The following is a 26,542-nucleotide window of genomic DNA, read 5'->3' as shown; positions in this document are numbered from 1 at the left end:
GAAAGGTCTCCTTTTTGCTGCTGAAATGCTAAAACTCTTACCATGGGAAAATTTTGTTTTGTTTTGTTCTGTGGATCCTCACCCGAGGATATTTTTTCCAACGATTTTTAGAGAGAGTAGAAAGGAGGGGGAGAGACAGAGAGAAATATCGATGTGAGAGAGACACATCGACTGGTTGCCTCCTGCACGCACCCGACCAGGGTGGAGGAGTACGTGCCCTTTGACAGGAATCAAACCCAGGACCCTGCAGTCTGAGGGCTGACACTCTATCCACTGAGCCAAACCTGGAAAACTTTTGTTCTTTTATTATACCTACCAACTTCAGGTGGTCTTCTCCTGTACCTCTTCCTCAAACAACCCCCGCCAATCAAAACCCAAACATTCCACTCAATTAGATCCACCATCTGGCAACAAATGCTGACCCTACACAGCTCTCCTGAGGCTGCCGAACCAAGGCAGCCGCGGGGCAGCCCTCCTCCTGCCTCTCGCGGCTGCCTGTTCACACACCAGAAAAGGTCCTGCTTGCTGGACAGGACGGCTGCCCTGGGCACAGGACCTACACAGGGGCCTGGCCGCTGCCCCCACGAGAGCAGGTTCTCCCACATCCTGCCCCAGTGGCCTTGGCACCTGCTGCTACCTCCCCTGGTCCTGCGCCACACCAGGGCTCTGAGGAAGGAGCATGTCTCAGAGAAGGGAAGGACTGTTTTTGAGGGTGTGTGGCTGATGCCCATCATTTACAATTGGCTCTGGCAGCAGTTTCAAAGCCAGGAGTTCCACCACCAGGAAGTGACCACTGTCCTACCAGGCTCATCGCCACTTTCCACGCGAGCGGTCCTGAAAGAAAAGGCCACAGGCGAGCACTGAAGAAAAGCACTTACCGATCACGGCGTCACCCCTGAAGGGCATCTTGGAGAGGGACAGGTTTTCTATTAAAACGCACACTAGGAGGAGAAAGGGTGGATGCATGAGGGCACGTCTGTCCCATCAGGACGATGAGCCCCACTGCCCGCCCGCCCGCCTGCTCCTGGGTGATGGGCTTTCCAGGACCTGAGCCCAGGGCATGGCCAGAACTGACCTGGCACCTACTCAGCCCACCAGAGAAGCGGATGAGTCTGGGTCTTCTAGGTTTACTTAAAAATGCATCAGAAAATGTAGGCATGTTGGCATCATTTGAGTTCCTTGCAGAGTTTAAACATAATCTAAAAAGTTATTCCTTGCTCTACAGTTAACTTAAATGTTGCTGAAGAGGCTAAGATAGCAACACTCGGTCCCACACCACCATCCCTTCCTGAAAGACACACCATGCCCCTCTCTCCCGCCCCATCCTGGCCGCTGCCATTGGGAAGCCCTGGTCCCCGCACCTCGATCTGTTGTCTGGAATGACTGGGCACATGGTGGAGTCAAGTGAACCCTGGCAGCGGGCCAGGCCCGGGGCCCAGGGAAGGGCACGCTCACGCCACAGTATTGAGAGCGGCAAACGCCCTTCGGACTTTCCCCAACCCATGGCGGGGATGAGAGGGTGCAACCCACAACCCGCAGCCTCCCGTGCTCAGACCTACCTGCTTGTCGCATGAGCTCTCCTCCGAGACCCCTGAAAATTAATACAAAAAGGGTTAAAGTACCTTATTATATAAAACAACATAAAATATCCTCTCCAAGTAACAGGTACCACTTCAGGCTCCAAACATTATTAAGATGTCACCTAGCAGCATCTGTCAGGGCACGGAGGAGCTACTTGGGGGCGAGAGCACTTACAAAGGTTTTCATGTGCCAGCAACTGCTCAATGCTCACATACCTTATTTCAATTACTTTTTATATAAAACCTTCTTCATTGAGTAGGTTTTCTGTAAATCTCGTCCTTGTATTGTTTGGCAAGACCTACACTGAAGAGTGATTTTCTTTTTTTCTAACTGAACTTTTTCCACTTACAGTTGATATTCAGTATCACTGTGTATCACTTGTAAGAAGCTACCTTTTTACAGGAAGAAATGAAAAGATTCCTGGAACCATCTCCCAGATGTCCCAAGTCCTAGCTGGGGTTCCTCTGACTTGTCGTTTTCACTGGACACTATAGTCCTTACTGGCGTCAATTACATCAAACAATCACACAGAACAAATCCCAAACACTGTTCAACTCTCACTTTGTAAAAACTAGAGGAATTTAATGCCTGACCAGTTTGGTCCCGGGTTTGATTCCAGTCAAGGGCATGTACCTTGGTTGCAGGTTCCATCCCCAGTCCCTGGGCGGGGGTGCGTGTGGGAAGCAACCAATCGATGTATCTCTCTTACATCGATGTTTCTCTCTCTGTCTCTTCCCCTTCCTTCCACTCTCTCTAAAAACACCCTCGGGTGAGGATCAACAAACAAACAAGCAAGGACAGGAATCTAAGACGCCAGGAAGATGCCGTCATCCAGCCCAGGAAGCATCAACCTGCCTTCCGTTGCGAACAAAACCCAAGAGGAGAGCCTGCCTATCTTGCCGGCTCTCAGTCACATCAAATCGATGTCTAATGCTGACAACAGGAAACTGGTGAACACGAACGTAAGAAACACTCGCGAAGACAGGACATCGTTTCACCAGACTTTGGCTTCTGGCCCAGACAGAGAAGGGGACCCAGATTTGCTCTCTGCCTTAAATATCAGAGACGTGGATGGAGCAGATGAAACGGTTTCAGAGGCTGGAAAACGGAGGTCTGGGCAGAGGAACACCGGGCACAGGTGGAATACCCAGCTCAGCGAGTGCAGCGCCAGCTCGGGGGCGGGGGGGGGGGGGGGCGGTCCAGTGTGAGCAGAAAGGGTCCCCGTCCTACACCTGCAAGCTCAGGGGCAGCCTCACCAGCTCAGGGACCAAAGGTTACCGCACAGAACGGTCTGAACAGCCCGTCCTCACCAACAGCGGGTCACGGCGGGGTCACGTCCTGGGCCTGCAGCTTCCCTGACAAAGGTCAGCCTTCACCTCAAGTGAGCCTACGGCCTTTGTGCATCTGCGATAACAAACCTCTGGAACGTCAGAGGAAGCTCCGTTTCAGAGCCCGCAGGGCCCTCCCAGAGCACGAGACTGCAGAACCCCTCGCTGCCGCACAGCATCTCCCTGTGCTGTAAAGGGCACCGACTACCCGGGACCTGCCGCTGGTGTGAAGGAATGTGTCTTGCCGTTCTACTCTTATCCAGCTCCCGAGATTTCCCCGCTCGGCTCTCTCCCGTCCCCCTGATTTACCAGTGGATTTCATGTGACCCTACTTTCATCTCCTCCTTTGATTCTAATGTTTCCAATAAGCTGCTAAACTACCTTTCTCCAGAGCATTTTCTCAATCTGTTGAGATTTTGCTTCCCAGAAACTGTCATCAGTTTGGCTCCAATAAACTCATAAAAATTCTCTACAGGTTTGGACATTCCTGATGTCGACACCCGCATGGGGAGGGGCCCTGTCTGACCCCTGCACAGGCCCAGGCTCTCAGGAAAGCTGGAGGTGGTAAGAGATGTCAAGAACAAACAGAGAGGCTGACGTGCACAACCCTGCACCGAAGGGTTGCAGGTTCAATCCCTGGCCCTTCTCAGGGCACGTGTGGGGGGCAATCAATCTATGTGTCTCTCTCATATCCCCCCCACCCCCCGCGCTCTCTCTCTTCCTCTTCCCTCCCCCTCCCTTCGCGCTTTCTGAAAATCAATGGAGAAAATACCCTTGAGTGAGGGTTAACGACAACAACTACAAAAGCCACTAAGAATGCCCTGGCTGGTGTGGCTCAGCTGGGCATCGTTCCATGCACTGAAAGGTTGCTGGTTCAACTCCACTCAGGGCACATGCCTGGATTGTGGGCTCGATCCCTGGTAGGCGTGCAGGAGGCAGCCAATTGATGTTTCACTCTCACATCGATGTTTCTCACTCTCTCCCTCTCCCTTCCTCTTTCTCTGTTAAAAAAAAAATCAATAAAATTAAAGTCACTAAGAAAAATGAATAGGCAAACCACAGACAGGGAGAAAATGCTAGGAAATCTTCTATGTCTACAAAGAGCTCATATCCAGAATATGTAAAGACGCTGACGGCTCAGTAAGAAGAAGACAGATCATGAGATTATTTTAATGAGCAAAAGACCTAAGAGTCTCTTCTCAGAAGACAGAGGAGACGTGAAGGCGCCTGGTCACTGGGAAACACACGCCCCACGGGGCTGGCTCGTCAAGGAAGCCCAGCCAATGAGGATGCGGAGCAGCTCTCGGCCGGTAGGAGGAACGTGTCACAGCCGCTTCCGGGAGGCCTCCGTGTCTTAGAAGCAGAGAGGACCAGCCCAGACGCCCATGACCTGAGAGCAGGTGAGCACACAGCACCGAGGACCACGCAGCAGCCCACGGGAATGCCTGCACAGGGGCCACCACACGTCAGAGACACTGCCCCGAGGAAACCAGACCAGAGACTTTGCAGAACAAGTGGGTCTACGCAGAGATCAGAAAAGACGGCCCTGGTGCTAGAGAGCAGACTGCAGGCTGCAGACGGGAGGAGGAGGGCGTGTCAGGCGACATGCTGCCTTACTGGGGCCACAATCACACGCACCTCTGGGCCCCCAAACCCGTCAGATTCCACACTTCAACCAGCAAGCGTCACGTCAACCTCCACACGCTTAGAAGACCAGTAGGTTAGACCTTCCAGTTCTTAACGGGAAATGACTGTGACACACACTCAAATCAACGAGCACAGAAGAGACCCCGCAGGGCAGCCGGACAGGAGTCCACTCAGCACTGAGGTGACCCCGCAGGGCAGCTGGACAGGACCCCACTCAGCGCTGAGGTGACCCCGCAGGGCGGCTGGACAGGACCCCACTCAGCTGAGGGGTTAGCAGACCAAGCAGTGCGCTTAGTAAGACAAAACATAAGAATCTCGGGTTCGTAGAGCTTACCTGTATAACTGACGATCATAAAGCTAAAATTAAAAACAGAAAGTTCTTCAGTTAGATAGGTTTCTTGGGTTTTGAAAGTAGGTAAGTCATATTAACAGTGAGAAAGCAGGGACGGATCCTGCTTCACTCTCTGCAAGCACCTCCCTCAGCCTCCTGCTCCTTCTCTCCTTTAATCCTCACGACAGCCTCACTTAGGAGGGAATCCAAGGCACGAAGAGGGTGGCCAGACGTGAGGGGTCCAGGACTGACCGAGCCGTGACCATCCCCCAGACGGCCGCTTGGGCAGAAAACAAAGACCGCCAACCAGGGAGCCTGAGGCTCTTTCTTCCAAAGCCCTGGAAGCACCTCCCAGCATCGCCACCTCGGCTACAGGGACTGTGCTCACACGGTCCTTTAACCCCAGAACTGCAGGGAGGAGGGCCCACCCACACTCTGCAGAACGAGGGGGCGCGTGGCCCCCGTCTGAGTCTCTGCTCTCAGGCGCTCACGCTGTCCTGACAGCGGGAGGGAAACAGACCAGGCTCCTTGTAGAGTGACAAGTGTAAGTAAAAAGACCAATGGCTTCGCCAAATCACACAGCAGGTTCATGGCACAAACAGATAAGAGGCTAAGACCCAATGTGCATTATTACATAAAAATACGAAAGTCGAACGAGGACAACGAACAGTGAAGCCATCTAAAGCCGCATCCTGACTCGGAGGGTGTCCTATAACATGGAGACCGCAGCTCCTAGATTCCCTCTTTTGAACCACAGGAGCCTCTGAGAAGCTGAAAACTCAGAAAGCCCACAGCCCTTCTCCGCGGAGAGCGCGTCACACTCGGGCGTAACTGCAGACTCAGGATGCCCACCACGCAGGCACACGGGATCCAGGGCCTTCGTGCTGCCTGGGGTCTGAGAGAACAGGCATGACCCAGACAGGAGGGCGTAGGCCTGTGAGCTGCCTGCACCTGCCAGACTGCCCTCGGGACTTGGCCACACGAGAAGAGATGCTCTTCCTGCCCCCGCGATCCGAGGAGCCGGCCTTCGGAGAGCGGGGAACTGCTCCCCAGCTGACAGCCCAGGTCTGCACCGCCCAGGGCTGAGCCTTGCGGGGAGCTTCCGGTCCTGAGCCCAGCCTTCGAACAGGTTGAGGGTGGAGAGAGCTTGAGATCAGGCGGCCACCCTCAGACCCACAGACCTGCTGGTGAATCTGCTTCAGGCCCTGCACCACCGTCTCATCCAGGTAGTCCGCGACAGGCCTACAGGAGTTCAAACACAGCAGTGAGACCCCGAGCACCACGGGGCCCAGGCTCAGAGAAACCTACACCGTGTCCAGGCGCTTCACCCGCTCCCCCAACACCTGCAGAAGGTAGCCCCCTAAAGCAACACCCACACAAAGGGGTGGCCATAGGGACCCAATCAGTAAAGCCGGGACCCGGATGCAGTTTGCTGACCACAGAGACAGTCCCCCCACGGATGGGGAGCAGCAGGCTCACAGCTGCCCGTGTGACGGTTGGAAAGGAGACTTGACCGGCTGGTGTGGGGCCTGACAGACTGGAGCTCCAGCACAGCCTCACTGCCATCCGAAAGGCTGCTCGAGAGGCTGCCCTTGATTGGGTCCGGAACTTGAGGTTCAGGAGGGTTCCCACCATTCCCCGATGCAGTAGGGTGACTGTGCCCAAACTGTGCAAGCAACATGGCCTCTGCTGGCACCTGGCTGTCTGCTGGGGGTCTGGTGGAGACCACGGGACTAACCCAACAGAAACCTGGGTGCGCCTCTCAGACCCTCCCTGGTGGGTCACACCTGCACCCTCCCAGTCAGAGTTGGGGGGTCAGGCTCCTGTGTGGCTGCCCAGCCCTCAGCCACTTCCCCCGATATGGCCGCCCCTCAGGGAGCGAGCGGGGAGCCGAGCTGGGCGGTAAAAGACTGCCAACCCTCCCAGGCGCTCCGGTCAGGAGAAAGGTGAGCTCCATCTCTCGCTCAGAACCACCTCCTGACGTGACACAACGTCACAGTTTTTCTCAAACTGGAGGCTCAGGACCAGGTTACAGCGTCCTGTGTGCTGGCCCTTGCTTCTGAGGAAAGGGGTTGGAAAGAAAGGAAAGAAAAGCCAAGTGGCTGCTTCCCCGACATTCTCGCGTGCGGATCTGCTCCAGGGCCCGCTGCCTCCTCACTGTTCACGCCCACTTTCCCACCAAGAAGTTCCTGGTGGAAGCTTTTAGCCCTGAGCTCTGGGATCTTAGGGTGCTAAGAGTGACAAACGATGGAGAGTATGGGAGACAGGAACCACTCAACAGCATCTCCGCAAACCCCTTTGCTGTTATAACTGACCCACTTCCCCAGAAAGAGTGAGGTGACCGAGGACACAGCACGGGCAGCCCTCCCTCACGGAAGACCCTGCGTGCCCCCGGGGTCGGGGCCGCCCCGCCCCCAGGAGGAAGAGGACTCGCCGAGGGCACGGAGGCGTTTCCCCGCAGGTGCGCACCGTGAGTAGATGCCACTGCGCACGCGGGGCCTACAGTAGGGGCCACGCAGATGGGACGTGCACTGGGAAACCCAGACGCTCGGGGTCGGGACCTGAGCTCTGCCGTCTGCCTGGACGTAACACTTGGAGCCGCCAGTGGCCCCATCGGGCCACATACTTGCTGGCTCCCGTCACAGGCCATGACTCATCAGAGAGAGGACCACCGACCAGCCTCATCAGGTAAAACGTGAAGACACTGCCCCCAGGCACATGTAACACAAATGCAGTGGACGTGTCCCAGCTCTCGACCACGTGCTTCAGCCGGGGGGGGGGGGGGGGGGGACGGGACGGGGACACTTCTCCTACCTGTCCTCCCGCACAGCCAGTCTGTACAGGCTGTGGGCGACCTCAGCACAGGTGAGCACAGCCCCATGCCGCGTGTGCAGGTCCGTACTCTGCGTCATCGACAGCAGGCGTGGGAAAACTGCAAAGGACGGGCAGGAGAAGACGCCGCGTGGGCACCAGGCTGACGTGCAGACTCAGTGAGTCAGGGAGAGAGGCACCTGCCGACCGTCCGTCAGGACCGTTATCACCCCCAGAGCTTAACCTGAGGCAGCAACAGGCAGGCCCCTGGCACCCAGGCAAGTGAGCAGGACCACGACCGAGGACGCCGCTCACAGCACGTGCTTCCCCGGCTCCCTGGGCACAGGTGGCTGGTGTGGGGCGAGGTCTTTCCTGAGCTAAGTGGCCAGCAGGGCTCTGCCTGGGCAGAGCAGGGCAGGGTCGAGCTGCAGGACCCCCGCTACCCACAGCACTGCTCAGGGCAGAGAAGCCTCTAGGTCTTTTGTGCTCTGGGCACAGAAAGCAGAGCCCCCACCAGCCCCTCAGAGCCTCACGTCCCTGAAGGCACAAGGGCAGCTGTGCGACAGCGTCCAAGCCAAGAGCTCCCACGCGGCAGCGGACAGGCTCAGTGTCTGAGGTCAGGGAACCCGTTATCCCGGCCGTCAGAACTCCTGAACTGGGAACAAACTCTCTGGGAAGGTCATGGTTTCAGGTCCTCCCACAGATCGCCAATGGCAGGTGAGGGAGCACCACGCAAGGTTCCTGTTTAAGGAACAGACCACGAGGCTGAAAGGGCCCTCACAACTAGGGGGATCCCAGAGCGTGTGAAACGCACACACACGTGAAATCAGTAACTAGAGGAAGAACCACGATTCCACCACTACTCCCTCTAACCAATGTCGGTGGGAATAAGTGTAATTTCAAGAAATGTATGTATGGTGCTCACACTGAAATCAGATGCTTATCTATTCCCAGTAGAAAAGACAAGATGGACTCACGGGTTCTCCCCTAATGACAGTGGAGTGGCATGGATCCGGCAGGACAGCCGGGAGTGGGCCCTGCACTCTTGAGAGTCAGTGCGCAGCACGGCAGGCGGCTCCCAAGGACCGAGCACCCAGGAGGCAGTTCGCTTTTTAAAAAGTTGACTACATGGTGAGTCATTTCACTGATTTGTTTTGTTTTTAAAGAAAGCTACGACTGAAGTATGCATGACATACAGGATTCCACCCGTTCCCCGCTGTGACTGGCACCCACACAGGGGCCGCCTGGGGGCTCCCGGTGGACACACCACAGCGACCACAGCAACATCCTTGGGGAGACGGAGGCAATCGATTGTGTTCTGTCCGGTGCTTCTCAGCAGAGAAACACATGACATTCAGCTCCTCCAGCCTTGGAACCAGCAGGGTGGCCCGTCCTCGGCTTTCTGCTACCGTGTGCGCATGCGCGTGTGCGAGTGTGTGCATGTATGTGTGTGTGCACGCGCACACATGAGCGAGGGGGGTACACCCACAGGACGGCTGGAGCTCACTTACCCTGAGCAGCACTGTACTCGGGCGCCTGCTGGACCAGGTTATGCAGCGCCTTTGCTGACAGCTCTCTGATGACCCTGAGGGGCAAGTGGGACAGAAAAATTGTTAGTTCCTTTATTTGATGATTCTAGCTTTATTCAACTCATGAAAAGAGAGATAGTCTCCATGAGTCAACTTGGCCACTGAGTCAAAACCACTATTGAAAATAAACACCCAAACAAATAAGAACCTGACTGTCACAAATGAGGAAGCGAGAATTTACCAAATGAAGCACCGAAATGCAGGCCCATCTCCGGGCACAGCTGCCACCTCCAAGTGCTGGGTGGCAAAGCGCCCCTGCCTCCCACACCCCTTGGACTCGGAAGATGGGAAGAACCCTGAGGGGACCTGAAACTATGAGCTTTTGGAAGAAAACAGAGGAGAAGCTTCATGATGTTAGATTTAGCAATGATTTCTTGGGTGTGACACCAGGCACATCAGCAACAAAAGTAAAAAAATAAATAAATAAAAATAGGTAAGTTGGTAATAGACCAATTGGACTACACTGAAACTTTAAACTACTGATTGTATCAAAGGGAACAAGCAGCAGAGTGAAAAGGCAACATGCGGAGTGGGAGGGAGAAAACACCGGCAAATCTTGCATCTGACAAGGGCCGAAGTCTGGAAGGAGCTCCTGCAGCTCAGCAACCAGTGAGGAACTGCGTTTGGAGACGCTTCTCCAAGATGAACAAAAACAGCCAACAAGCATATGAAAAAATGCTCAACATCAATAACCATCAGTTAAACCACAAAATACCACTTCACACCCACTAAGAGGAAAAAACACAGAAAAAAGGTCCTGGCGTGGATTTGGGGAAATTACAACCTTGTAGATTGCCAGTGGAAATGGAAAACGATGCAGACACTAGGAAAATCAGCATGGTTTTTGAGGTTTCTAAAAAATTAAAAATAGAATTACTATACGATACAGCAATCCTACTTCTGGGTATATGCTCAAAAATACTGAAAAGCAGAGGCTTAAAAAAAATATTTGGACACTCTTGTTCATAGCAGCATGACTCACAACAGACAAGAAATAGAGACAAGTTAAGAGCCAGTCAATGAATAGATGGAAAACGAAAATGTGGTATGTCCAGCCACGGGATGCCACTCGGCCTTAAGGAGGAAGGACATTCTGGCACCTGCTACAGCATGGATGGGCCTCGAGGACACGGGGCCCAGTGAAGGCAGCCAGCCACAAAGGGGCAGACACTGTGTGATTCCATATGAGGCCCTGAGACAGTCAGATGCATCGAGACAAAAAGGAGGATGGCGGGTGCCAGGGCTGGAGGAGGGGAAGGGGGTCACTACTTAATGGGGATGGAGTTTCGGTTTTGCAAGATGAAAAGTCCTGGAGATTGTTTGCACAGCAAGCTGAACGTGCTTAACACTACGGAACTGCACACTGAAAGTGGTAAAGATAACAAGCGGACCACTGCCTCTTTAAAACACACACTATAAAGGGAGACAGAACACCTGCACCGACAAGGGGCTACCTCTCAAGAGTGTTTGTAAAGAACTCTGCAAGGGCCACTCACTGAAATGCCCGAACCTAATGTAACAGTGCAAGTCAGGTGTACTTCAATAACAAATCAATAAGAACAATAAAATATGGCTCACAAAAGAACTCTGTGAGGCTCCCATCACATCAACGCAGAACCCAACACATACCCATCCCAGTGGCTGATCTTCATGGTGAGCAGGTGGTCTATCATTGGCCGTGTGTACTCAGGGAAGCCGGCAATGAACATGCTGAAAAGACAACAGCTGATGAGCACTTAGTTGCTCCCACCTTGTGCACGTGCGCCCCACTCGGCGTAGGGGGTGGAAGGACCACGTCTCTAGAAGACGTAAGAAACTGGAGACAATGGGGGGGCGACCTTGGGATGGAACCGGGAGGCTGAAAAGAGAGGTGAGACAGACGTGAACACTCTCCTGCACCTTCTGAATTTACAAGCACATGTATCGCCTTCCCCCCCAAAATGCACTTTTACACTTCCTGCCTCTAACACAGCCCATCGCTTACACAGATTGTCTGAATCTGCCATGTCACCCCCACACCCCCACACCCCCACCGTGGACTTGGTCATCACCCACGTGCGACAATGCAGCTGAAAGACAAGTAAACGGCACAGAACACCAAGGGGAACACGATTTCACACGGATCCTTTGTGGGCACATGTGTGTGCATCCCGGGATGAACAGGAGTGGCAGGCGGGCATGCTTGTGCCCGGGTGCGAGGTCAAGGAGAGTGTGCCCAGATTGAGAGAAAGGAATGCAGAGGCTGCTTCTGAAGTGGGTGGGCTGAGAGCCCCTCGAACGGGGATGAAACAGCTTGAGAGTCAGAAGGAAAAACAGAAACATCAGGCAGAAGACCAGCTGCCGGAAACAGAGCTGAGCCTTGACCCCTAGTCCTACAGCACCTAAGGGCCACTGGCGCCATCGACAGACAGGCTCGACCCAGGCCAGTGTCCAGGAGCTGGTGGGATTCCGGAAACACAGGCAGAGGAATGACCTCTGGCCTCACAGGAGGAGCGGAGAGAGGCCCGCGCCTGGGTGCTGGTGCACTCTGGCACCAACTAGCGGCCGACCTCGGAGACGCCCTGCTGAGCCCCCACCAGACACTGCCCAGCGCTTGCTGAGCACCCAGCATCTGTGCAGAAGCCAAGGGCAAACCAAGGGGTGTCCAGCAGAAGGTGGAGGGTGAGGGCGAGGAGTCTGAAGGGACAGCAGGCTGTGTGACAGGAACAAGGTGCCTCCGACCAGCACTTCGGACAGTGGCAGGAGGAAGGACCGGCGGCAGGCTCTTCAAGCGTCCAGGACGGTGGGAGCTGGACGAAGGCGATAGCTGAGTGGAGAAGCCGGACGAGGAGCATGTGAGGGCTATTAGGGATGCAGAAGTGACAGAACCAGGTCACCAACCGGATGCCGGGAACGAGGAGAAGTGGCTGCACAGCATGCTGTGCACTGAGCGACGTACAGGCGAAGGCACAGCGGCCTCCCTGGAGAGCTCAGTGGACAGGAATGTGCAGGGCTGTTGCAGAGCCAACGGCTAGAAAGGAAAATATGCCACACTGCGCGTTAAGGGGGACACACAGGACTGCAGATGTCAGAATCTGTTAAGGAAATTCACAACAGCAAGAGACAAACCAGCAGCTGCCAGGGAGGTCCCAGCAGAAAGAGCCTGCGTCCACACACCCAGGACCGCACACCCAGAGGAGACAAGTGTCGGGACACGGAGACAGAATGACTGTGAGGCTACAGGAGCCCACACACGCCCCTCACCCACTCACACGCATCCCAGAGAAGGTGAACTCGGGGACAGAGGGCTCCGGGGCTCCAGGGCAGCCGGGGCTGGGCAAGAGGACGCTGTGGTGACGGAACGTCCCTCACGCTGACCACGTTTTAAATGAGTAAATTTTACTATATGCAAATTACATGTATAAAAAAAGGGTGTGCAAAAATAAAGCCACAGACTAGGAAAACATCTGCAGACCCTGGATCTGAAGAAGGACCTGCATTCAGAATACACAAGGAATTCTCAAAGTCTCAGCCAGAAAACAACTCACCAATCAATAAACAGGCAACAGATTTGTCAGAAATGAAAAGTTGCTCACTGTCATTGGGCACTGGGAAGGCAAACCAACCCCTGCTCCTGCACATCCGCTAAAAGAGCCGAAATCATACAAACTGACCACAGCAAGGGCTGTGGGAAGGGAGGAAACAAAGAGCTCCCCTGGCCAGCGGGCGCTGCCACTTGGAAAACGATTTGGCACCTTTTTTCTTTTTTAATTTTTTTAAAATTGATTTCAGAGGGGACGGGAGGGGGGGGGGAGAGAGAGAGAAACATCAATGATGAGAGGGAATCACTGATCGGCTGCCTCCTGCATGCCCCCTCCTGGGGACCAAGCCCACAACCTGGGCATTGAACCCAGGACCCCTCAGCCCGCAGGCTGACGCTCTATCCACTGAGCCAAACTGGCTGGGCCATTTGGCAGTTTCTTAACGTGAGGACCCCCATTCCCCTCCTGGCATCTAACCCAGAGAAGCGGGGGCTCGTCCAGACAGATGGGCACTTGGAGTCCCCACAGCTGCATCTGTGAGGCCCGACCGGAAGGAACACCCAGACACCCGTCCGAGGCAGGGCACACACCTCAGTGCCCAGAGGACGGAGGCCATCTCTCGTGCGCCCACGCCAGAGCCACGAGAGGAGCACAGCTCAGGCCAGGGTGGCCCGTGGCAGTGGCACAGGAACCTGGTGGCGATGGTGGGGACAGAGGCTGGCACACATACCCTCAGGCAGCTTCCTGTGCCATCGGCACTTTAAGAAGCTGCTGAAATGACCACCAGACAGGACTGGCCCCGGCCCCCCGGCCCAGGTGCTTCCATTCGGTGCAACTCGAGTGCGTGTGCTGAAAACCACCCTCCCCCGGGTCACCTGTCCACAGGCCGTCCGGCCACTCATCCGAGCCACAAGCCCCTCACCATCAGGGTGCGACACGGATCACCTGACCTTCCCCCGCCCACAGGCATCTTCTCCTCACAGATGTGCCCAGCTGCAAGTGACACCGGGGAAACCCCGGCACCTCGCTCTCGAAACCCCTCCAACCTGCTGACAGCACACCCGCCCTGTCCCCCGACTGTCCCGCACCAGGCAGGGCCCTGACCACTTCCTTGCTTCTAGTTACCAAAGTGCAGCCACCATCGCGCTTAACATGCAGATCTGACCATTAAACTGCGTCCCACAGCCTCAGGACAATCCAACTCCTCGCTTTGGCTCAAAAGTCCCACTCCCCAAGTGGCCCCCCAATACACACCGGGCTCCCTCTGCCACGCACCCCTTCCCTCACCCCACTCAGGCCGACGCCGAGAAGGTGGAGGCGGGTGAGAAGGATGCTAAAACCGAGACATGTTCAGTCACAGAGTCCTTCTGGGAAAGAGGCCTTTCCAAAAAGGTATGTCCATGCCAATTTCGGAGAAACGTCGTTTCTGCGAGGCTGGTGCAGCACGGTGTCAGGAACCTGTCCTCAGGATACGTGATGGTAATGACTTTAAAACGCAGGGCCCACTGCTCCCAATCCAGGGCAAGCGCATCGCACACCTACGCTCTCCTTCTCACGCTGCAGGTGGATGGACTAGGACACGGAGGCCATCTCCCAAACCTCGGCCACTAGGTAAAAGCGTTGCTGTAACTGCCGCAAACTGCGCTCAGGGACGTTCAATATTCATTTCTTGACCTGATTCCTCAAACACCTCTTCCTCACTGAGCTCGCAAACAGCCCAGACACAACTGCCACCTGGAGAACACTTGCGCTGAAGCAGAAAAAGCAACAGTCACTCCCAACCCAAGGTTTCATTCTGAGCTCAATACACGGGTGATGCCCAGGACAGCTGTCAGCAGCTCAGGGCACGGCCTGGCCTGCGGCCATTCCCCGTGAGACCAGCCTCAGCAGAAACAGCACTAATGAAACAGGACCCCGAGAGCAGAGTGCTCACGTCCAGTCAGCTCCCGAATTGTTAGCACGTTTTAGAAAGTGAGCCAGCTTCTCCCATAGCCCGCACCGCTCCCCGCCTCCCTCTGCCGCCGTTCCTGTGGCGTCAGCGGAAGGTCGCCCCACGCATTTCCTAAAGTCTCACATAAACGAACACATGGTGTGCACGCATCCAACCATGAGAAACGAGGCCTGATAACGGTTTCCAAGCCCACCTTCAACTTTTCACACGTAAGTTACAATTACATAATGACCTTCCAGGACGAAGGAAGAAAACGGCAGAAGCTGACTGTAGACATCTAGGCCAATGTTATATTTTGTGATAAATATTAAAAACTTACCTTATAACCAGGAAACAGTTAGATCTGTTACCGACAGCAAAATAGTCAGCAGTGGTCAAAATATCAATCCCATGAGGGAAAGTGCCCTGAGGAAAAGGAAGAGCAGGAAAAATGGTGAGCCATGTGCGCGTGAAGGCACCCCCACCAGCTCAGCACTGCACCCTATACATTTACATTCATGGACGAGGCGGCCAGACAGCCTGACAGCGAGGCTGCGGGTGCCTGAAGCTGCTCGTCCACAGGCTTCCCGTCAAGTCCAGTTACTGAGCATCTATCCCAGGCCAGACAGCTCTTAAAAATATTTAATTTTTTTTCAAATGACTCATGCATTTCAACTTTAAGTTGTTGTAGACCTTCCTGTAACCACACACCATGAAAAGACATCCAGTTTCAGCAGCGTTAACCCTACTGATTCACTGGACCTGTCCAGGCAGGGGGAACCCAGCCAGTGCTCCCCGGAGGGGCCCTGAGAACCCTGGACAGGAGCCACACCACAGCCTGTGAGAGAGGATGAGAGACACGGCTTGACAGCTGACACCCAGAAGCAGACTCTGAAAGGGGGAGACGGGCACCTCACCCATGAGGCTTGCCCAGCCCAGCCCCCAAGTCTGCGTGTTATTACTGAGAACACTCTCTGGTAACAGTATCTAAAAATCTGAAAACAAAACCGTCTTCTGAAAAGACTTAAATACTTGACAAACTTTCAACCACGGAGTGAAAGCCTTCTGGCCGTGGACCACGGGAGGAAGGTGAGAGGCCCAGCCCTGCCCTGCTCTCAGGGTCCCTCCTCACCCTGCGGCCGGCACAGCAAAGCGGGCAGGAGTCTGATGAGCAAGGCACAGAAAACAGCAAGCACCCAACCCTGCATCTGTGCCCCCGTGGGCACAGCACCCCAGGCGACAGGGAGGAGCAGGGCGCAGGGACGAGATGAGCAGTGGGGCTGCAGGATCGTCCCTGAGGATGACCTGTGCTCGGACGCCAGCTCCCGGCCGGTTACACAGGAGGAACTAAGCGTGGGGCTGGATCCCATATGTGACAAGGAACTCGGGGTCCCGGTACTGTTTGGAAACTCACTAACGGGATGTTTGATTCACAGGCAACATGTAAAAGCCTACGTGCCTCATGACCCAGCTACACGCAGAGCAGGAGACACCCGCCACCTGAGGGCAGCAGGACACCTGGCCTACGTGCACTGTCCTACCCTCTCCGGTTCACACACTGGCCCAGGGACGGCTGGAAAAAAGGCCACCGTGGCTCCCGAGGTGGGGCCTCCCCTGCAGGCAGCACTCAGACCTCTCCCAGCGCCTCTGTACTTTCCTCCATCCTGGCCCCAGACCATCCAGTCCCACTTCTGTGCAGCAACACTGGCGAAAACATCCCCGTCCAAACCGCTCTGGGCGGCCCAGGAGGCAGCTCCCCTGCACGGAGCGCAGGCCCGGGGCCAGGACTGCAGGCCCGTCTGCCACACGGTCCCTGACACGCAGGCCCGTCTGCCACACGGTCCCTGACACGCAGGCCTGTCTGCCACACGGTCCCTGACACGCAGGCCTGGCGGGCAATGCTCAGGTATTACCTCTTCCTCCTTGGAGCTCAGGCCCCACCTTGGAATTTTGTTTTGTCCACAGCGTCCCTCTCAGGTGCTGCCTCTCCCTCCTGAGCCTTCTGCACGGGGTTCCCCCAGCTCCCGCAGCCCGACTTCTGCCCAAGCCCCAAAGGCCCATCACTTGTTCCCCGGGACCGCCTGCCAATTCCTTCATGACACGCTCACCGTCAGCCCAGACCTGCCTCCTGGCACGTTCACCTCTCAACCCTTCCAACCAGAGCTCAGCTCAGTGTCTCCCACACATCGCCTGCCTCTGGCCCATTCTCCACCAGGCCCACCACGCGTCCCAGCCTGTCACCATCACCCTCAGCACAAATCGTTCAGGGACAAAGGCCACACCTCCCAGCCAGGGCTGACCAGTGAGGAGAGGCAGAGCTCGGGGGCACAATGATGCCAGCAAGCACCAAGAGGCGCCATGGGTCGATGCTTCCGGAAGCTGGCTCATGCCACACGCGGGACAGGCAGGGGTTGCATCGCTGTCCCGTGAGCCAGGCTCCTCTGCACACCCCCCCCGAGCACCCAGGGGCAATGGCAATGTCGGGCGGCCCTCAGCAATGCACGAGGCACTGATTTCTGACGTGTGCATGTGTATAAAATTACTTCTACATTCACTGCTAATTGTTTAAAACTTGTGTCAACACTCACCTGTGTCACCTTACCAGTGAGTCTGTGACCAGAACCGTGTTATGTATCAGTTTATTCTAGGCAAATGTGTTACCCAGGCCTAACAACGCAAGAGGATTCTCCGTTTGCAATTCTCAGTATTTCTGCCTCTGTATCTACAGGAAGTTGTAAGAATGAAGACTGAAGAAGCAGCCATACCTGTCTTCCCACATTCTCCTGGAAAGCAGCCTGAGGAACAGAAGAACAAACAGCAGTGAGTGAGCCTTGCACTTTGCTGAACATCAGGAGACAGACTCACAACAAATGACCCGTAGCTTTATTTCCCGAAAGAGTCCTCATTGGTGGCTGGTCCGAGGCTCTGGGACGGTTTGTCCTGCCTGTGTATCCTGGTGCTCTTTACAACCACAACTTAGCCCCAGCAGGCTGGGTTCAGTGGATAGAGCGTTGGCCTGCGGGCTGAAGGGTCCCGGGTTCCATTCCGGTCAGGGGCACATGCCCGGGTTGTGGGCTGGATCACCAGTGGGGGGTGTGCAAGAGGCAGCCGATCAGTGATTCTCTCTCATCATTGATGTTTCTCTCTCTCCCTCTCTCTTCCTTTCTGAAATCAATTAAAAATATTTTGAAAACCCACCCAATTTAATGTTTCAAGTTATAAAATCAGACAGGTGACCCTCTGGTGGCTAATGCTGGGCCTGAACCAATGCCTGAGTGAAGGCCCCAGATGTAAAAAATGGGGACAGAGACAAAGCAATTGGTTAAACAAAAGCCACATCCAGGGTTGGAAGGGTCAGAGCCTTCCACTGTGCCCACCATCTCTCGGCGCAGAGGGAAAGAGACCCCAGGAACCAGTGGCCTCAAGAACCACCCGGAGGCAGGGAGACCATCACACACAGAGCACGGATGTGAACACACACAGGCGCCAACACGGCCGGATGCATCCGTATCTGGGGAAGCAGCTTCGTGGAAAGAAATTTTATTCCCAGGAATCATGTCTCGACCCCATGTTTTCAACTGAGCTTCACACAGAGCTTGTGACTCTCGCTGCTTCAGCTCTGCATCCGCTGGGCACACAGGGTAACACCCATGTTCGTGCAAGACTTTCCTGGGAATTTGTTGAATTATGACTTTAACTTGAAATCATGGTTTCTATGGTTTTATTCCATCTCTTATCCAAGGTTCACAAAGATACCAGTGCCCTGACTGCCTCTTGGCCCACATTCCCTTCCTGCGGGTCTCCTGGTCTGACAGCCACACCGGCCGGGACCCCTAGCCCTGACTGCAGAGACGGGAGCCGTGAGCGTGGCTGCCCATGCCAGCCTCACACAGCAGCACCAGCAGGAGCCCGCACCGCAGGGAAAGGAACGAGAGGGGGAACTTACCGAGGCGGCCCTCCTGCAGTTCACGTTCCGGTCGAATACCGTGGCAATGACCAGCGCGCTGTGGGAAAGGGGCAAACGGCTGCTTAAAAGGAAACCTGCGGAGACTCAGATCCCATGACACCAACTGGGAACCCTGGCCTTTCATTTGCTTGTCCGTGACTCAGGCTCAACACAGCTGCCGCCACATGTGGGCCGAGGGTGGCTGACCCTGATTCGAATGAGAGCACCTGAGCGCAAGCAAAGTCCCCGGGAGCAGGCCGGCGGCACAGGCCTGGGGGCAGCCAAGGGAAGCAGGGTTCCCAGAAGGGGAGGGGGGGCGGGGAGGCGGGCATGGCCCACGGTGACACACAGAGAAAAGAAGCCTGCAGGAGCGCCGACCCACTCCCTCCTAGAAACAGCCGGACCAAGGGCAGAGATAGGGTCAGGTGTCACACAAGCCCTACAGACGGCACATCCGCCCGAGCCACACCGGGCTCCTAAGGCAGAAACCTTTCCAGCTCAGTGGGGCTTCATTTAAATCCCCCTCCTTAGGCCATCGCATGTCATCGTCATGGACTAACCAGGACTCAACTGACTGTAGCAACGACAGAGAACAACTGATTTAGGGCGGGCTTGCAAAGGGCTGTTTCCAAGCATGACTTGAAAATTTCAGGTGACAGAACTGTTCTGTTGGTACTGTGGTTTGGAACCCAACTTTATAAATCTGTCAAAACCCAAAGAACTGCACGTGACAAGAGTGACCTATCCGAACGTGAGGCCCGGGAGGGCCCTATGGACTGGAAAGGCCAAGGAACGCAGTGCCCAAGACTCGTCCCTGGTGCTGGCGGCACCTCCCCAGGGTGTGGTTAGCCACTGTGAAGCTACTGCACATGGAACTGCAGGCGTAGGAAACACCGCAGAGAACAAGGCCGTGTGGAGTGGGGCGAGTGGGACGTGAGGTATCCACGCGAACCCACGGCCTTCAAGGGTCCCCTCCTGGATGCAGATTCAAAAGGCGACTCTCCACTAGAGAAACGCAGACTCTGGGAAGTGGCTGGTTCCCGGGACGGGGCAAAGAAAAAAAGATAAGCCTGGAGCATCGGTCAGGCTAGGAACTAGGAAAATATTCTAAAAAATAAAAGTACAGGTGCTGGTGAGAGGACACACCCAGCAACCTGAAACAGATCCCAGCGGCCAGGGGTGGAGCAACTGAGCAACACAAGGAACAGCAGCACTAAATGAAAATCCCAGGATCCAAGAAGCGCCCGCGCCCACAGGACAAAGCGAGCGCCCGAGGGGAAAAAGGGGAAGAGACGCGCCACGACCACGGCGGCACCTGGCCCAGCAAGACCACCAATGGGCATGAAAATGGGTGAAGTTTATGGAGAAAGGGCACAGTCATTAGTCTTAAACATGTGTTACTTATAAAGGAAACAATACAGTAACTCTGCAGACCCACCTCAACAGGGATCAAGGCCAGCATCCCCCACGTAATTCTGGGACGTGCCCCGAATGTGGCCGAGCAGGCACACCACCAAGTACCGGCCGCAGTCTGGCCAACAGTGACACGGGGCTCTGTCCTCGGTTTTGCTGCGTGAGGGATTACCATCAGGGAAGCTGGCAAAGGGCTAATGGACTAATGTAACAATACCACTTTAAAAACACAGCTTTTGCCTGCCTGGTGTGGCCAAGAGGTCCTGGGTTCAATTCCCAGTCAGGGCACGTGCCTGGGTTACAGGCTTGATCCCCAATGGGGGCTGTGCAGGAGGCAGCCAATCGAGGCTTCTCTCTCATCGATGCTTCTATCTCCCTCTCTAAAAATCAATAAAAACATATTTAAAAAAAAAAAAACCACACAGCTTTTAACCACTATAGACTCTTAAGTTAATTCAACCAATCAACTGTGTATATACCCATGAATGTAACTGGTTTTTAATACTGTTTTGATTTGTACTAAGTTTAGAAAACTACTCTAATTTTACTTTGAGAGCAAAACTGGCTTACCTAGAAATACTGGTAATTTCAAATAAGAACAGGTATGGTCATCTTGGGTAAGTGAGTGTGAGCGCTGCTTGCTCCCTTGTCCACTGGGCGCCTCTCCAGTCCCCTCAGCCAGGGGGCCACGCGTGAGTCACACACTTTCGCCTCACGTTTCAGAGGGGAGGTGGAGAGCGACCCCGGGAGCCGCGCACACGTGTCTGCAGGGCTGGGCTGCCAGGGCTGGAACGCCTCTCAGGCGTCTTCGCCAGTTTGCTTTCGCTGCAGGGGTTCAGGCGATACTTCACCAGGATTTCCCAACAAGAGAAATGGTCTGTGTCAAACAGAAAGGGACTTTCTTTCTTGTCCGAGTCGGGGGAAGCTGCACGCCTCGACCTGCCTGCGTCCCAGGCACCTGGTTTTGATGAGCAGGTACAGCAAGGCGCATATCTCACCCCAAAGTCAATCTTCGTTAGTTTATGTAATGTTTTATAGAAATAAAAAGCAAAATACACTGTTGTTATCTTAAGTAACAGTAATCCATTAATTTCAAAGTTTAAAAAAAAATTAAATATCAAGCCAGCAATTATCTATCCACGTTGTTTGAAAGTTGCAAATCAAGTTAAAATGCCAGACCTGCCTATGGCCAAGTCAGTCTAAAAAAAGTAAAGCTCCCAGCACCAGACTTTCCAGGCATTGCTGTAGTCACAGCAGAGCCACAATGAAGGCCAAGGGCGCTGACCAGGTGAGGGGCACTCTGACCTGTAATCAGCACTGAACTTTTCTTGAAAAACAAAAGGGTTATCTTCCTTCAGGAAGCGGGCCAGGGCCCTGGAGAAGGTCGCAGTGAGAACAAGACATAGCTCTGAGCCACGCATGCCATTTCCTGATGTTTCAGGACAAGCTTGCCCTCGAGGAAGAGATCTGGGAGCCAATCTCCAGGCGCTGCTGCCCGGCTGCTCCTGGGAGCAGAGCTCTGCCCAGGACGGGGAGGGGCCTGCAGGCTGATGTCAACGGCTCAGTTTACAACAGAGTTTCAGGTGAGGAAATCGCTGGAAGGTGACAACCTGCCTGCTGGCAGGCAGCAGCTCATTTTTCTTTTTCTTCTTGCCAATTAGCTTCTGGATTGCTGGTGAGGAGGTATTTTCTAGATAAAGCACAACCATTCTGTACCATTTTAACTTCACGGGTTTCATTGTTCCTAAATTACTAGTGTAGTAGAGGCTTTCTTCAGGAAACCCTATTTACTTTTCCACAAAAAAAAAAAATTGTTCATCTCTTCACCTGTCTGTGTATAAGTTTCGGAAATACAGATTTTCAGCAGCAGCCCAAACTAATCCAAAACAATTAAATTTGCTTGAAAACTTTCTTTGTGACATTATAAAACAGCAAGCTCCTTAGAAAGTGGGCAGCTGAGCCCTGTACTTGCCCCGACCTTCCAGGGGTGTAAGGAGGTGGCCAGGCCTCTGACCTCTCACCGCATGGGCGCCTTTCAGACTAGTCAGTCTGACCTCTGACCTCTTGCCACGTCCAGTCCTGCTGCCTCGTTGTTACTGCTGTCCCCTGATTCTTTTGATCAGACATTCCCACTTCACTTACAGAATTACATTTTGATCTCTACTGTCAACTTTTGTAGGAAGAGTTTGTGAAAGTATAAAGATACCAACATTTTATCAGTGCCAGGACTAATGGGCTTAAAAGCTGACAATTAAAATGTGGCCACTTATTACACAGCAAAGGAGGCAGATCTCGAAAGACACACCCCAACCGATACTCCTGGGCAGGCAGGGAGGTGCGGGGCAGAGCATCCTCGGGGCTCACCTGGCACGGTGACTCACCCCAGCCCTCCCTCCGCACCCGCCCCACGCCTGCGTCCAGATGGACCAGGAAGAGCTAGAGCACAAGCTCCCTCAGAACCTGCCCAACTGGCCCAAAAGCCCGATGGGCGCGGCTCCCAGGGGCACATTCGCTGATCTGACCCTGGGACGGCACAGGGACTGGGACGAGGGGGCCTGTCAGGCAGAAACTCCATGCGCCTCTGGCGCCTGTGGGAACTGGGAGAAATGAGAAAGGCTGAGCAGGAGTCGGGGCGTCCCTGCCAGCAGGTGGCTCCCTGTGTGACGCTGTGCACACTCATTACTGGCGCCTGGGGCAAGCCCAGAAAGTCGAGGAAAGTAACCTCCCCTGAGATCAAAGTGCCCAAGTGCAACCAGAGGAGTTTCTGCAGAGGACGCCGGCCACTAGCTCAGCAAATGCTCTCTGGTCTCATGTGGAGTGAGGTGCTTAAATGAGTCCCAGCTCAGAACGGTGAGTGTTCTGAACACCCACATCCACACCCTCCCATCTCAGTCCAGACACAGCGGGGGGGAGGGGGGAGACATGGGGAGATTCTATGGGGTCCATTTGGAGGACCCTCAGGACCCCCAGAGGACAGGCCTGGCTCTACCCTCTTAGCTACAGCAGATCTGCAAAGTCACTTTCACTCTGACACGAGCAGCACGCTGACCGCCCACCTGCCCACACGGACCAGTCGGGGGCTCTTCAGTCCATTGCCACCATGTGCCATGCCCAGGAAGCGAAGCACCTGGCAGCTCAGTGGGCCCCAAATCTGTCTTTCCTTTTCTGGATAACAGAGGGTGGCCCTGGAGTACACTGTGCCAGCGCCTCAGCCTCCATGGCACTCGGGTCCCCTGCGGTGACACATGCTCCACTTCAGACCCTGTGGCTCGGCTGTGGCCCCTCAGGCTGCTGTGCAGGCCTCGCCCAGGCATGGGTCCAAGGTCCATGGGGCATGGATCCGCCCACGCTGAATCCAGAGAACTGAGCTAGCAACACTGATCTCACGCCCATGTCACGCTCAGGCCAGGCTGAGCACAGCAGCTCTTCAAACTGATTTTCACTGCACAGAGTCGCTGCTCAGATTAGCGCGGGGACTCGTTTCACCTCAGAAAGCAGAAACCACTTGCTTGTGGCTAAAAGAGCCTCTGATCCAAAAGCCAGGGACCAAGCGAGAGGACCTGTCTGTGCCACAGGCACCGTGGGGACGGGAGGGCGCGACATTCGCCAGTGTCACTGCTCTGCGTCATGACCGACACTCGTCCCTGCAGTGCGGTGGGTAAGCAGCTTTCACCCCAAGTAGAGAAGCGGGTACCTGACGGCCGCCCGCCCCGTGCCTAGTCCTCCCCCGGGTCCCCGAAGAGTGCAGCCTCACCGCATTCCACTTTCCTCGGCCAACCCTCAGCCTTCAGCCCTGATCAGCCAGAGGGTCTCAGGAGAACGATTCCTGCAAGCTGACCACTCGGACAAATGTCCAACTGAAAAGAAGTGCTGGGACTGTTCGCACTTTGAAATGGGAATGACCTCGGAGCCAGGTCCCTTCGGTGGTGTGTCCGTGTCTCACTCAGCACCTGCCAGCTGCCCCCTCTGGGCAGGTGTTCTCGGTGCAGTGGGCACGACCACAGTGCCCACCTGCCCACAGCACTGGACACCCAGGGCACCGTGCCAACCTGGAGGGGCCTGGCTGTCCTGCCGGCTGGAGAAAGCCCTCACTTGTGTTGCTTTCATTTCCTAGTTTCTGAAGTCACTTCCAAAGAGTGAGCAGCAGGACCCGGAGCAGCAGAAAGTGCCTTCCATGCAGCATGTTCACAACAGCACAGTCCCGTTCACAGAGCAGTCGGATCACAGAGCTGCTGGCCGAGGGGCAGCCTCCATCCTCAGGGACGAGTGAGGGACGAGGGGCAGGCAGCCTGGCCTCTGCCACGCTGGGCCTCCCTGGCTGCAGGCCAGTGGTCACCAGGACCAGGGCTTCCTAAGACCACTGCGCTATCACTCTGCCCTTCCCTCAAGGGAGGACGAGCGGAGGAATCAGACATCTTTACAACTTCCTGGAAGTTCCTCCAACTTTATCAGAATCCCCAGGCTGTTCTGCAGGCTTTGCTTTGATAGGAGCCAAGATCAAGAGATTCAGGCCAGAGGCACTTCCTGGGCAGTAAACAGGCCTGTGGTCCCTCCCCTGATCCCAGAAAAGGTGAGAGCAGGAGGAGGCTCTGAGCCATGTGAGGAGCTGAGGGGCCGCAGACCCTGGGCTCTTCTGCAGCTCACAGCTCGCTGCCAACCAGGTGCCACCGCCCTTCACCAGAGCACCTGGCTGGAGGGGCGAGGAGCAGGGTTCCCAGGGCAGTCAGGCCCTCGGGATCTCACACTCTCTCTGGGCCTCATGCACAGATCTTGGGGGGGGGGAGGGGGGTGGAATCTCCTAAGAACTGTGGGAGGATCATTCTGAAACCCGTTTCCTAGTCCAAGTCATCAGCCGAGTGTCACGCACCATGACTAACGCTGAGGCTGCCACCATGCTGGGCACCCTCCTCTGGCCACTTCATACACAACAACAAAAAAGGCCGGACATACTCAAGCCCAAAAATACAGTAACAAAGCAGAGTACAAAAATTAACTAAAAATCTCACTATACTGGGGACACATTTGTTTTGCATTTCCCCCCAAACAAAAATACAGCAGATCTGAAAGGCGGGACATGACAGCAGGGCACGCAGACGCCTCGGGGGCTCTGCTGGGGACGCACACCAAGAACCCAGGGCCACGCTGCCACAGCATCTGATGGGGCCACCAGCCTGCTGGTCTCAGTTCTCCAAGAAACCGGAGGAAATACATCTCCCTGCCTCCCAAAGCCAGGCTGCTTTCGTTCGGAAGGGGTGACCAGCCCCGCCCTCCCCAGCAGGGCTGCCGGCTGAAGGCTGCTCTCCCGGTTCCCGGCTCCCGAGGAACTCCTTCCGAGGTGAAGGCTGACCGCTGACATTCTGGCGGCAGAACACGCAAAGGCTCAGACGCCCAACCCACTGCTCAGCCTCCCGCCTGTCTCCTCCCGACTCTCCCAGACGCCCAGGCCCTCTGTGTGGGGACCTGCCGACCACAGGCCAGCCAGTCTCGAGAACATCCCTCCCCAACACAGCCTGCGCTGTTTACCCACGAGAAAGGGTCCTGAGCCGCTGCTTTGTGACAGGTCATCCGTGAAGACTTCTCAGCTCAGGAGCACCTGTGGGAGCTGCGCCATGCTGCCCGCTCCTCGAGCGCCACGGAGGGCGCGACCGAGGGCGAGAGCAGCGACAGCTCTGACCGCCACGACACTTCACAGGCTGTACCTTGAAATCCTGGCCACGAAGGGCTTCAGCTCCTGAGGCTCGTAGGCACGTGCGAAGGCCCAGCACACGTAGCAGGCAGCATCCCTGACGTTGTCACCCACACTGCAGGCGCCCCGCTTCTCCTCGTAGGTCAGCGCCTTCAGGATCACAGGAACCACTGGGCAGAGAAGACAGGCTGAATGGGACCAGGGAGGCAGCACGTGTGGTTTTAAAGAAATAGCGTCTATTGTGATCACACGACTGTCGGCCCCTCAGCACCAAACAGAGGCAGGCAGAACCAATATACGCAGTCCACCCCAAGGTCGTTCTGTGAAAGTGGTGGCCTCGTCAGAAAATAAACATGCAGAAGGAAAACAGAAGTCCACCAGCTCAAATCAGGTGAGCAAGTTTCTGAAAGTTGCCTAAAGCTCTGGCTGGTTTGGCTCAGTGGATAGAGCGTTCGATGGTGGACTGGAGGTCCCGGGTTCGATTCCGGTCAAGGGCACATGCTCGGGTTGTGGGCTCCATCCCAGTGGGGGGCGTGCAGGAGGCAGCCGGGGCCTGGGAGACTCAAAGGGAGAACTGCCGAGGGGGAGGGAAGACGGGCCGGCAATGCACTGGGGACCCCAGCCTTGGAGTCTTGTCATGGAAACCATAAAAGACACGTGGTTTATAATTCTGGCCCGAAGCCGTTACCTAATGAGCAACCCTGGGGGTGAGGAGAACCCCATACACAGGCATGTTAACTCTGCTCAGAGGGAGTCTAT

General features: G+C 55.3%; 1 protein-coding gene across 5 annotated transcripts in view; it reads right to left on the bottom strand.

Moving 5' to 3' along the window:
• Positions 1-26,542, bottom strand: part of TBCD (tubulin folding cofactor D) — a 100,795-nt gene that overhangs the window by 16,874 nt on the left and 57,379 nt on the right. For 4 of the 5 annotated variants that reach the window (XR_004966774.1, XM_036303629.1, XM_036303626.1 and 1 more), the window contains 11 exons: positions 25,797-25,971; positions 18,685-18,742; positions 17,504-17,533; positions 15,079-15,164; positions 10,917-10,997; positions 9,210-9,283; positions 7,702-7,819; positions 6,069-6,129; positions 4,891-4,913; positions 1,560-1,591; positions 879-941 (listed from right to left, as the gene is read on the bottom strand). Coding sequence is in view for 4 of the 5 variants with exons in the window: in XM_036303629.1 (XP_036159522.1) it covers positions 879-941; positions 1,560-1,591; positions 4,891-4,913; positions 6,069-6,129; positions 7,702-7,819; positions 9,210-9,283; positions 10,917-10,997; positions 15,079-15,164; positions 17,504-17,533; positions 18,685-18,742; positions 25,797-25,971 (801 nt within the window). In the remaining variant the exon portion in view is untranslated. The remainder of the gene's footprint in view (positions 1-878; positions 942-1,559; positions 1,592-4,890; positions 4,914-6,068; positions 6,130-7,701; positions 7,820-9,209; positions 9,284-10,916; positions 10,998-15,078; positions 15,165-17,503; positions 17,534-18,684; positions 18,743-25,796; positions 25,972-26,542) is intronic. The other variant, XM_036303627.1, reaches the window with a different exon arrangement.

The sequence above is a fragment of the Myotis myotis genome, unplaced genomic scaffold, assembly GCF_014108235.1.
Source record: "Myotis myotis isolate mMyoMyo1 unplaced genomic scaffold, mMyoMyo1.p scaffold_m19_p_38, whole genome shotgun sequence".
Classification (NCBI taxonomy): Eukaryota; Metazoa; Chordata; class Mammalia; order Chiroptera; family Vespertilionidae; genus Myotis; species Myotis myotis.
The sequence above is the reverse complement of the archived record's forward strand: the minus strand, read 5'-3'. Positions and strand labels throughout refer to the sequence as shown.